Source organism: Malurus melanocephalus, unplaced genomic scaffold (assembly GCF_030028575.1).
Source record: "Malurus melanocephalus ecotype Western Australia unplaced genomic scaffold, MMel_1.1 scaffold_1, whole genome shotgun sequence".
NCBI lineage: Eukaryota > Metazoa > Chordata > Aves > Passeriformes > Maluridae > Malurus > Malurus melanocephalus.
In genome coordinates this window covers 3,948,023-3,961,518 of record NW_026623233.1, presented here as the reverse complement: position 1 = coordinate 3,961,518, position 13,496 = coordinate 3,948,023, and the positions used below count along the sequence as shown (strand labels likewise).

The 13,496-nt window shown below is 35.1% G+C and overlaps 1 protein-coding gene across 7 annotated transcripts in view; it reads left to right on the top strand.

Moving 5' to 3' along the window:
- The window catches only part of STS (steroid sulfatase), a 105,081-nt gene that overhangs the window by 53,195 nt on the left and 38,390 nt on the right, over window positions 1–13,496 (top strand). For all 7 annotated transcript variants that reach the window (XR_008967041.1, XM_057389914.1, XM_057389922.1 and 4 more), the window contains 2 exons: window positions 2,823–2,960; window positions 10,877–11,036. Coding sequence is in view for 6 of the 7 variants with exons in the window: in XM_057389914.1 (XP_057245897.1) it covers window positions 2,823–2,960; window positions 10,877–11,036 (298 nt within the window). In the remaining variant the exon portion in view is untranslated. The remainder of the gene's footprint in view (window positions 1–2,822; window positions 2,961–10,876; window positions 11,037–13,496) is intronic.

Here is a 13,496-nt window from a genome sequence, read left to right as displayed (position 1 = left end):
CACTGTTGCCTGGGAATATTTATACATCAGTTTTAAACTTAATTCTGAAGTCTCTGAAATATACAGAAGGTAGTAGAGTGAAAGAGTTAATTTTTTTAATAAGAAAACAGTAAAAGATGTGGTTTGTCTTCATTATAACATTTGCTTCCAAAATTTGTAAAATATTGAACAKGAAAGATAACTGTTCATAGACATCCACGATGCATTCTTTGCATTTTTCTGCACCGGTTACCRTTTAGAAATACTAGTAAGTGAATGTATTTCTTGTATTAACAGTAGTCACATCATTCAAATGCACTTAAATATGGCTTATCTCCTGRTAGCACAGATATTGCTGTTTATTTACAGTTTTCATTCTAGTAGGTGCCAGTGCTCAAGATCAAAATAAAAATGAAAGGCTTGCTTGTGAGTGCACTGTGACTGCCATACTCTGACAATTATATTATTTGAATTACCGCTATTAGTCCATCTGTACTGAAAAATTTTGCTGCTAAAATAGTCATTTTAGCAGTCATTAATTAAACCTTATGTAGCCAATYCTCTTTGTGTTTAAAAATCCTTTAGAAGGAAATGGAGGTTTTACCATTGAGTTTAACAAGTTTTGGATGAGAATTTCTGTGCATTTTTGTATGGGCATTTTTTTTTTAAATGGGAAACATTTGAGTGTGTGAATTTTTTTCTTTTTCAGGGCAAGTCAAATTATACAACCTTGTTACAAAAAAAAAGTCATCATAATGTCTTACATTTAMTTTTAATATTAATTTTTGATTTTAAGTTTAATTATCTGTGATTGCAAGTCACTTTTCATTGCTTCTTATTTTTCCCCAATTAGTTGGGAAATCAAAATGGCCATTATTGAATGATTGCCAATGACTTTGATCACCACAAATCATTCGATGTGATATATTCAGTGCAATTCTCATTTTATTTTCATTTTGTTTTATGTAAGGATGAATTTTAAAGTTCAATATCATCACWGAAAATGGTGTCTGTAAAAAAATACTGTTGTGCATGCCATTGTACATATATATATATTTTTTTTTTTCACAAGACTATTTCTTATTATTGTCATAGTAACATAAAATCACAGCTTGATACAGGTTGAGATGGAGTTCTGGAGGTCATGTGGCTGAATACCTGCACATAATGTCCTGATTTATCTTTATACTCCACTTTTTTATCATCACTGACACCTTTCCAAGAGATATTGTAATCACTTAGCAAGTACATTCTCCAAACAATTTGAGAAGCCAGTGGGAAATTGCCTCTTTCTTTTCTGGCACTAAGTCCACCTTATGCAGCAAGTGCATGGATTGTCAGATGGATCTGCATGATTTTCCCTCAACCCACCAACTTTCAAATGTCAGCCTTTCTAACAGATTTTCCTCAGCTCTGTTGGGAAATTTCAACTCCCACAAGGCTTCAAAATTTACATAAACAAATTCTCCTACTCGTACATTTCTTCTTTGCTCCTAATTTACAAATAAGACCAACAGGTATCACTTAAATTTAACTGCTGATCTTCCTTTATTCATGACCCAGTCGCTTAAAAAATGAAGACAGTCAGTCTTATTAACAGGGCAGTTTTAGAATGATACAACATTAAAAGACAACTAGAAATTGTAGCAATAAGGTAATTACTCCTTTTCTAGGAAAAGAGCATAGCAGCAGAAAAAATGATCTGAAAACCATTTAAGAAGGCTCTGTATTTCAAAGTTCGTATCTCATCCCATTTGGTATAATAATTGGACATCAGATGATGAATTAATTCTTAGTGGACAGGTTAGCAAATCAAAATTAACATTCAAATTGGACCATTCTTGGATGCTTAAGTAGAAGAATAAAGATAAAATGGTTGTGAAGACAGAATTATCTTTATATGTTCTGAGATCCCTAAAGGACAGATTCATTGTCAGGYTGATGTGAAGAATCATATTCTTAAGATTTGGTCATTTTCCAGGACCAATAATTTTAGATTCCTAATCAGTATAATATTCACTGGAGCAAGTTCCAAAGAGCAGCCTCACCCTCATTCATACAATATACTTTACAGAACTCAACCTAAATAGGTTTCAGTGTAATTTACATAACTGCAASACCCTCCAAAGTGCCAAAGTGGTGTGAGGAGCACTGTGAGAAAATGAAAGATGAGTCCATGGTGCATCACAGGTACAAAACATATCCATGTGGATACTTCCTTTAAATGTGTTCACCTCTGCGTGTTTATTACCTTGCACATTTTTAGTTTAGTTGATGTTTTTCTATATGGTGAGCTACTAAGGACTAATTAATAGATTTGATAATGAAACCACRCATACTCCATAGGTGCTACATACATTCTCTTTTTCTTTTTTTTTGTCTTACTCTAAACCCTCACACAGTTTTTTGCCATGCTGTCTCTGTAAGTTGCTAGGCAGCAAGGCTTTACCCCTAAACTGTGAGATCTACTCTGCATGCTGAGGCTCTTTCAGATATCCTCAGTGGCATGAAACTTCTTGCTAAGGGGTTTCCTTGATTGGGGGCAGCTTTTTCCAATGGTCACTTGCCCTCTGTGGATTTCCCCTTTCTCTGATGTGCACAAATCCTCTCCTGTACTTCAAGAAACCCTGCAGCAATCGAGTCATGGTCCTGATGGCTACRAGCCCTGTGTGGTTGTGTCCTACTGTGTCCTGTATGTACTGCTGTGTATAAGAAATTTTATGTGAAAAGTGGTCTCAAAAAASCGTAAAGTCACAAATGTGCCAAGGCTAATTAAAAAGTCTCTCAAAGACCTCAAAGTTGTCCTTTTTTTGAGGGTTTTTTTTTCATTTTTTTTTTCCTAGGGCAAGTTCTGGATGTGCTGGAGAAACATAATCTGAGCAACAGAACTCTTGTGTACTTTACGTCTGACCAAGGAGCTCATGTTGAAGAAATCTCTGGTGCTGGAGAAGTCCATGGAGGATACAATGGCAAATATAAAGGTGAACAGTCTCTTTGTTTTTTTGATTGTTCTTGAAAAATGCAAGCAGAAAGCATCTCCTTGGATTTGCTCCAAAACTGTAATGTACTATGCGGCCAAAGTCAAAATCTTCAATCTTATGGAAATTAAGTAAAAATGTTGAGTTTTATTTTTTTTTTATGAAATTCAATGAGTCTTCTTGTGTCTTTATCAGAGATTAATTTCTTTTCATTCTTTCACTCGGTAAAGGCAGTGTAATTTGTTTTTCACTCATATTCCAGGGTACAAGATAAAGAAATCAGCAATTTTTGGAGTCATTCACCAAACCTGAAAATTTTCTTTTTGGAGAGAAAGAAGTAAATTGTCCTTARGTCTGACTTTTAAATTTTTTTATATAGTATCACAGAACTACAAAATCTCATAGYGGTTGAGCCTGGAAGGCATCTCCCAAGGTCTGCAGTGCCAGCCCCTGCAGAGCAGCGTCAGCTATAGCACGTTGCTCAGGATTGTATCCAGTCAAGTTATGAAAATCTCCAGTGATGGAAACTTTATAGTCTCCTTGGGCAACTTTCTCTGGTGTTTGATCATACGCACCATAAAAAAAAAAATCCAAACTTTTTCTTATGTTTAAATTGAGTTTTCTGTGCTTTAATTTTTGCCCGTTGCCTCTTCTACTGTCAGTGCCCCGTACTGAAAAGAATCTGGCTCAGTCCCCTTGACTCAGGTAAATCCATGTATCCCTAGAGATGGGTAAGATGCTGCTAGGCATTTTCTTTTCCAGGCTGAACATCTCTCTCAGCCTCTCCTCATATATTGAATGCTTGAGCTATTTAATCATTCATCCCCTTCGTTTGAACTCACTCCATTTTGACCAGTGTCCCTTTACTGGGTAGTTCTGCACTTGGACCCAGTGCTCCAGSAATGTCTCACCAGTGCTGAGCAGAGAACAAGACTTGCTGGGAGCATTCTTCATCCTTCCTAATGCATCTCAGAATGATGATGTTTTCCTTCCCTGCCAGAAGGGCACACTGGTGGCTCATGTTCAGCTGGGACCCTCCAGTCYCTCTCTGCAGAGCTGCTTTCCAGCCAGTTGYCCCCAGCCTTKGCTTTGCTATGTGTGCTGCTGTGAAGATGCAGGACTTGGTGTTTCCTTTGATGAACTTAATGACCTTTTGGCCCATTTCTCCAAACCTATCAGGGTACCTTTGGATGGTAACACAACCTTCCACCCTTGCCAGATTTGTATCATCTGCAAGACTTCAAAAAAGAAATAAGATATGAATATAAACAATAACAATACRGTGAGGTTTCAAGCAAGAAGACTCCACAGTTTTTAGTCAGAAGGTATCTGTCTGACAAATGACCCTTACATTTTAAGAGAACTGCAAAGGAAATGCTACACAAGAAAAACAAGGAATTCCAAAGTCATGAGGTCAGTCTAATCAGATGGGTCCCCTTGGGCAAACACCAGAGTGAAATATATCTTGAATGCTGGCACATAGGCCTTGTGTAGTGATTTAAGTAATTAAGGAACATATGGTTACATATCTGTAGCTGTAGGCACAGCCTGAGGTGTTTTAGAAGCTCTAAAAAATATTTGCCTTCTAGAGTGCCAGACATAAGGTACAGGATAAATGATAAGAAAGAAAAAATACACTTGGGAATTTGTCTCTTCTTGAGGAACTTTGATTGARTGGAGTCTTTTCTCTCAAGCCTTGCAAAATTTTATATTCATACTTACAGTGCAGAGAACAACTTGAAATAGATCTTACCTGAGTTAATAAAATAACTGATTAATGGGTTTAGTTTTGTAGTAATGGGACTTCTTTTAAAAACAAATTAAAAAAAWTTGTRGGGTTTGCAGTTACCARYTGTGCTGTGCTGGTGAATGTTGTAATGTACAATGGGTGAAAAAAAAATCACAGTGTGAGAAACAAAATAATTAATTTATGAGAGACATTCTTAATAAAATAAAAAGAAATTAAAAGATCCATGCAATTAGCTGAATATATTTTTAACATTTCAAAAWACCATGAATGCTACTTTATCTTCCACTCCCTCCATCTCCAAATCAGTCCTTGATTTAACAGGTACATTATACATAATTTTCAAAAGGACTGAAGTGGMAGCGCTCAATTAATTGCATAACTAGCTATTTTCATATGTAGGAACTTACTCATATTAAAAGTCATGTGTGATGAAAAGCATCTGTACACCTCTGCAGAGTTAAGGAGAACCAGACCTGCAAAGCTCTGAGTCTCAGGCACCGGATAGAGCAATGTGCCTAAAAAAGCAAAAGGACAATCTTTGTGCTGCTTGTGCTCTGGTGTCCCCACAACAGGAATTTGCTTCCTCTGGTGTGTAGTTTAAAAAACTATGAGAGATACATGTCCTTTACCCCTGTCTCTGCTGGTCAACCTCCACTACTTATCTTTTTGTATCTGAGTGCTGTATGAATGCAAATATGAATGAAGCCACTTAACCCTCTGGTCAGAGCTGGAGCAGTATGCCCAGCAATAATTGATTCTTCCCTAAAATCAAAGCCTCTTCACTGATCTCTGCAATTCTAACTCACTAATTTCTCTTGATACCCAGCCAAATAAGCCACAATAATAAAATTTAAGAGGGGTTTGGAGAGTTAAGCTAGTCCTGCAAGACTGGATGCAAAAATGGGAAATTGCAGTTTAAGGTTTTATTACTTTGGATTCTAASTACAGAACAGTTCACCATAAATTTGGATAGCCCTTGAAATTAGAAACCAGAGCTAACAAAGTGTTTAGCACTTGCTGTCATACACAGTCTGGTTTATCTCTGCAGTATCCTTTTTCAGAAGACATTATATAATAATACTCAAATGATGGATCAAAATCTCTTTCCAGTGGCCTTTTTTGACAGTTGGTTATCACAATTAGAATCTGAGTAAATAAAATCCCTAAGGAGATCCCCTCCTAATCCTAGATACTATAACCTTGATTTAAGATGTGAATCCTGATAATTTAGATTCTACAAAGATTCTTATCATTAGTTATATGTTTTTATYATACAATGATGAATTTCCCCTTTGAGTCTTTCTAAATTCTGAGCAAGGCCTCTATCACTTGCTGGTGAGAACACAGTGCTTTCATTCACTATTTTGAAACGTGACAGTTGCAAATGTCTTGGAACATCTTGAAGTTTAATACCATTTCCTCACTGATACAGGATAAAGGAGGGAAAAGTTTTCATATCTTCCCTAGCTTAGCTTTGTTTTGTATACTTTCATGGTACCTCTTTGCCTTTAATAGCTCATTCAGAAAATAATTGTCTCTTCCGTCTCTCTTACCAGTTCTAACTGAGGAGGTTTTACTTGCCCCTRATTTATTGTTATTTTCTTTTATGAATTATTTCTAATTGTATCTTTTGTGATTTATCTTTTTAAATTACTTTACAGGTATTTCCTTTTGGGTTGTGCCATTAATTATCACTACCTKTTCATACACATGCTTTTTAATATTGTCCATTTCATCCCATAAGCTTCCTGTTGTCTTTTTATCTTATTGGTTAGAGATGCGCATTAAGCACTAGTCTTTGTGTGAGTCCTTTTTCTAAAGTATGAAATGAAAGTTATATTATGAATAACTAAGACCATAGACACCAGTTCAGCTATTTTTTCTCTAATGTTCATTTAGCTGCAAATATTTTTACAAAATTTGAAGTTTCATCATCTCCTGTTCATCCAACTTGGTGTAAAGAGCATTATCTTTTATTCTAAATTTGATCAGCCTGTGAAACATGTGCCATGTGGATATTTTTCAATTCTACAGCTCACTTGCCTTTCAAAAATGAAGTAAATATACTAGAATAGTATGGGGTTTAAYACAGAGTGGCATCAAGGTAGCTTACTATTGGTTTTAGGTATTTTTGTGCAAAGGGCCACAGGCTGTTTGTTTTCTCTTTTTGTTTCCTGTCTATTAGTCAGATTTTGATTCATGATARCCCTTTGTCTCCTAACCCATGATTAATGTTCCAGCAACTTTTCCTGATGGTCATTTGTCAAAGATCATTCAAAGGTTTTAATCTAGACACAGCTTCTAAAACAAAAAAAAATAGTGSCTATTTTAATAAGAATTTCTTCCCAACAACTAAATGCCTTCTTAACAGAACTCMTGAAGTATGCCTGGGATGCATACAGGATACTATTAATATTTTAATAAAATTAATAATATTAACAATTTAATACATCAATATTAATAATTTTAGATTTAAATATGGAAAGTCTTAAGTGTAACTGAAATATCTTCTTAAAAATTTCTACATAATTTTTCCAGATYTTTTTTTTCAGTGCTATAGTATTTCTCTGTTGAAAGTATGGGACATTAAGGTATTGCTTGTGTCATGGTTTCCAGGATACCTACACTACACTTCATCTTGGGTGTTTTTTGCTATCTGCCTCATTGAAGCATGTCCATTTGAGCTARTCACCATAGCTTTCCTTTAGGAACAGAAATAAGGTTAGTTTTTCCAAATATTTTAGATTTCTACTTTTGARTTAGATGAGTAGAATAATTAAATATAATTTCCTCTATATTAACAGCTAGCATAAGATTGATTTAAAGAGCACCATTATCWTCTTCTTTGGTATCCTGAGATTTTGAATATAAATACTTTATGGTAGTTTTTATTTAGTTTSTTGCTAATTTCTTGAATTAGCTTCACTGTGCTGTAAAACATATATATCTCCATATATACATAATTTGTAGCAGTAAACCATGAAGGCAATAAAAACTTTTCTCCACACTTTTTCTCTCTATGCTATTTCACTGGTACATAATGCAGACAGTAGAAATTCTCCCTTGCTGTCAATTGATGACATCTATCCCATTTTGTTGCATACAGGGTTTTCTGTTGAGTCTCCTGACATCTCTTACTGTCTTTTGGATGTGTACATTTTGCCTTTACCTCAGAACTGCATTAGAAACACTGTYTTTCTTTGTACTTAGGGAGCATTTAGCACAATACAGGCACTTAGACCCTGATTTTTTTCAAATCTGCTGCAGATCTTTGAGACCAAAACAAGAATTGGGGGAAGCAATTACCCCGTATTTTATTAAAAYTTATTACTGTAATACAAGTTTATAGACAACAGTGATAAGTTTGTTGAGAAGGGTTTCTTGAAGCTATTCACAAACCTTTTCTTTCCTGTAACCCACAGAGAAATCAARCTGACCATTACTTTGACCCCTGGAATCATGGTGTGGCATTTCTAGTGATATTTGTTGGAGTTTCACTTTTGACTTAAAAGAAAGAAGGAGTTGACCCTTTTTTAAAATGTAGTGTATTTTTACATTCTCCCTGAAGTGATCCGGATTTTTAAATAATCAACCCATCTTGTAATTTTGACTGAAAAAAAAAAGTATCCTCAGAGATTTATTCATTTGATTGGAAGAAAGGTCAGATGAGAAATGTCCAGATGAGCCATGTCTAGTCTATTCAGCTGTACAAGAATAGCTCAGATTGAAAATCAACAAAGACTGTATGTTAAACAATTTAAAAATCAGTAAAATAAAGAGCGAACTTACCATTGAAAATAAATTATTGTTTGACCATTTTATAAAGGAAGCAATAGTGACCAGTCTTGATTGTTGATATTTGTAGTATAAAGTACACTATACATGGGTAGAATAAGTAATTTCTTTGTATTTCTCTATCACTGAAGAGAATAAATTTGGTTTGGAAGAATAATTTGGTTTTTAGAAGAATATATGAGAGAAAGAGTAATATGGTTATAATCCATGTGATTTAAGAAAGTTATTTAAAATAGTTTTCATCATTCATCATTCATAAWGATAATAATGATTTACTGCAGAGCTCCCTTTTATATATCATCCTTTGTAAAAGCTCTAGTCACAGAGTTAGGTAATAGCAGTCAATTTAAACCAGAGGGAGAAAAAAAATATATATTCTTTTAGCTAAGATTTGAATTGAGGTTAAAATGGAAATTTGACATCATGTTGTGGATGACTGCAGAGAGTTATATCTGTATTTTGCCTGCTCCTGCAGATTTTTCAGGAAAGGTGAATGTAGGCTATTGTTCAATATAACACTGTAAGGTGCARCTACTCAGAAAGCATAGATAGCTAAGCAGGAAAATACAGCCTGCTGTGTTATAGGGTATTTTTGAAAACATTTTTAGAAGAATTTAAGGGAACAAAAATGACAAAAAGTTAGTTTGCCTGAAGTTTGCAAGGCATACATACTGCAAGGTTGCTGTCTTTTCTCTGTTTCTGTGTTGTCAAGTCTGAGCAAAATGCAAAACTAATGAACCAGATCCTTAAATATCAAGAGATTTTGTTTCAAAATAGTGATATTTTTGTGTGGATATTTTTTATTTTATGAGCCATTTAGATGTTTGCTACATRTTCCAAGCAATAATAGTAAAAACTTGATTTATTTTTTCTGTAAGGAAAAAAGAATGCAGCTATCTTGAATAAAGTTTAACAGCCAGAGTTTTAAAGATGATAAATGTCTGGGGAATTGTAATTGTATAATGGCATTAAGCACCTCTAGTCACTGAACACAGTTCTAATAAAAATGAACATCACGTAAGGATAGAKAATAGAAAACAGTCTTCTGCAATGACCTGTAATACCTGCCCTGATTTCCTGCTATTCCCTGTCTCCAGAAATGTAAAAAAAGTTATTCTCTAATTAGCCTTTTGAAAGGAAAACAGCAGTCACTTCTTCATGGACGTAAGTGAGGARATAGCCCTGCTGTGGAATCCATTTTGCTTTTTGTACCTTACAGTGGGGCATCAGAGTTTGTGGAGTGTTCCTTTGTGCTTGGGTAATGTGCAACTTGCCTGACCTTTTCTGTGTGATTCAAGAAAATTGTACTGTCAGCCTAAGAGTTGTGAAAATGACCCAATATTCAGGTTTTAAGAATTGCAACATGTGTGGGTATCAGATTTACCACTTACCTTGAARTTTTTGTCTTCAGATTACACAGGAGACAACAGTATAATGAGACTTTATTTAAACACACAATCTAGCTAGCACTACTACAGGATCAGACAAGCATACAGAAATAAAAGAAATATCATACCTAGAGCTATCTATGATATAGATCAACTSTTAGTGTTGTCAGTCTGTTGATACTGTTCTGTCTTAAAGCTGCTGTCRTGTACACAGAATTAGGATCTGGGTCATGAACTAAATCATCTCCCTGGCATAGCTGTTCACTGAAAGTATGTTAATTTGAGGATATCTGTAATTTTATGTCTTTATGCTTTTCTTGAATTTTTATTTGGATTTAACAGCTCCCACTCAACAGGATTTTCTATGCACCACAGCTCAGTCAGGATATTAATCTTTCCTGCTAGGTAACACCTAATTCCCACCAATCATTAAAAGACTTAATGACTCTTGTCAGGATAAAGTCATCTTTTCTACAGAAAATATACACAGTCTATTGACATCTACACTGATCTCTACCCAACAACATTAACAACTGATCAGCATACTTTTGGGTGTACATTTCCTTCTGCTAAGTGACAGAGGTGTTCTACATCTGACCAAATAACACTCTGTGAACTTAAATCTACATTTTCTTTAGACCTGTATTTTTAATTTTTTTTTTACAAGAATGTAGACAAAATAATACTGCACCTCATTCTTGAGTTTTAGGATAGGTAGTCACACCCTTCATCATGAGAATGGAATTACATTTGACTCAGTAATGAGAGTAAACTTTTAAGAGTGTTCTAGAACTCGAACACAGGTAGTCCTGTTGAGATCTGGTCTTGACACTCTTTTGTAAAAAACACTTGAGAAAATATTGTTGCTTGACATAAGGTTGGATATTCCAGCTAGACAGAATGTTTAGTATTTGGAAATTGAATCTTACGGGGGGGCATTATCTAAGAAGAAATTGATTTCTCAACAAATACAAATAATTTTTCAGGTGGAAAATCAACGAACTGGGAAGGAGGTATTCGTGTGCCAGGTCTTCTCCGTTGGCCTGGAGTGGTAGAGGCTGGTGCTTWCATTGATGAGCCAACAAGTAACATGGATATATTTCCAACCATAGTCAAACTTGCAGATGCACAGTTACCCTCTGACAGGTATGCTCTGTAGACATCTCTGTTTTAGAGAAAGTGTCATGAGTGTTTTATACATTCTGGTGATATCTATTAAGATGGAGGTGAGAATGTAAACAGGAAACTAGTTTATGGTTACAATATTGTGTTGTCACTTTTCATATTGACATACTGAAATACTTTACAGAAATGTTGTATGTAAATATAGCTTAACTTGCAGGACAAGCACTGAGCACCAAAGAGATAACAGAATACCATCAGAGCAATGTAATGTCAAATCAAACTTGGAATTACTTACGAAAAGCAAAAATGAATGTATTAAAAAAAAGTTCTGTTCTGCCTGAGTGAATGTGGTGGAAAAATAAACCTTTCGTGTAAATTTAAACTTCATGAGCTCAGCCTTGGCCTGCTTAATATAATAAAACACATCAAAATGCCAGCTAGAGTTTTCACAGAGGTTTTTTTGTTGTTTTTTGGGGGTTTTTTTTTGGGTTGAGGGGCAGGGGCAGGGTTGGGTTTTTTGTTTGGTTAGTTGATTTGGTTTTCTGGTTTTTTAGGGGTTTTTTTTTAGGTGTTTTTTGTTTTTTGGTTCGTGGGGGCTTCTTTTATTCTTTTTTCTCTGTACCAAAATTGTGAAAATATTCCCATACAGATTTTTGCAGCCTGATAAGAAAACCCACTTGACTTCCACAATTCATAAGATGCTTTTCTGACCCTGTTACATCCCCAGGCTTTGTTTTGTTTGAGAGTTGCACAGTCTCATGGCAAGGTGCCTTTGCCTAAATGCTRTTGCTATCCAAATTCAGTAAGAGGAGAAACCATACATACACATGTATGCCTCACCAGCAGCTTTTGAACACAAAGCATCAAGAATCTGCATGGTGAAGCCCACTGTTGAGCAGAGGCACTCTGCTAATGATTATTCATTGAGTGTTGAAAGCAATGGCAGGGCAGGACAAGTCTAAGACATGAAAAATTAGTCAGGCTGGGCGTGAGAGATGCTCTACAATCAGTAATTCTGTCGAACCTCAGAAGTTCAGATTGTTGTCAATATGGCAGATCTTATGCATTTTATTTTCATATTGCTTGAGTCGATGCTAAGAACTTATGCTTTCTTTGATCTCTTTTATAGAAGTCCCAATATACTTGTGTAACTTCCACTTGTAGGTTGATTTTTCTGTGCCATAAGAACTGCTTAACCTTAGGTCATGGACTAGCTTGAAGTATTTTCAATTCAGAAGCTGAATTCTTATAGCACCACTGAATTCTTCCTGAGAAATAAGAAAAATGAATATAATTTGTAATCTGTCACTGTGAGGGAGCAGATTRAAAAGGAACAGGAGAGGTGCTCCTAGTTAGAGAAATTAGTCATCAGAAAGAAAAGTCTCGTCTATTCCCTGAATCCGGCAGCTAGAGTTGCTAGAGTACTGCTAGAGTAGTGAAGATATTTTTCTGGAGATGCCTTTTCCCCCTCAACAGACTTTAGAACAAAAAGTGTTCAATAGACATGCATCTGTTAATGAGCAAGCTTGCAAGACAAGAGTCTGTTACTCAGGCAAGAAAACACGAAGAACTGAAAGTGGGAAAGACTCTCTTTCAACAGACCCCACAGATGGGGATTCACCCAGAAGGCAGTTATCAGACAAGATAGCTTTGGAAATTCCAGGAAGTTTTCCTGTCCTTTTCTCCTTTGAGAAAAGTACTACTCTGAATGGCTTGAATTAATCAGAATTAAGAATTTAATCCTCACATGCATCTCAAAAAATAAATTTAGTACCTGTCTTGTAGCAGTTACATTAACATAAAAAAGGTTTTATGTAATGGTWATGAAATGGTCATGTATGTAAAGGTAATGAAAATTAACATAGAGCTTTTAAAACTTTTCAAAAGTTTCAGTAAAGTTTTTATGGAGTGTTGCTCAAAATGCTGAAGAAAGAATTACTTGCTGATCTGTATATCAGCAAAAAGTCATTTGCTATAAAACTTACCATACAATTTGTAATTCATACCAGGTCAAAAATGCAGATTGTAATTTCTGCCCTGCTAGCTGATGTCAGCAGTTCAAAGGCTTAATTTAGGGAAACAGTTAAAAAAACCTTGCTTGTTTTGTAACTCAATTTTTATGCAAATTGACTGACTCCTTCAAAGCATGATCAAAATSATCCAGCAGCATTTAGAGGATTTGTATATATTTATGCGTATGTGTGTATAGTTAATAAATGCATATTTAAGCAGTTAATTTTCCAATTTGAAATGACCACTTCTGTTTTAGATTCTGGCATACATAWTATGCTGGACAGAAATCTTACCACTGCTTCTGGGGATGCTATCATGGTACTGCATACTTTCTCTAGTCTTAGGGTTTCTTCAGCCGCACTGCTTCCAAAAACTTCAACAGGTGTATGTGAAGGACTATGTTGTAGCAATTTATTCACTTTATGTCTGTTCACTTTCTCATTAAAAAAAAAAAAAAAAAAAAAAAAA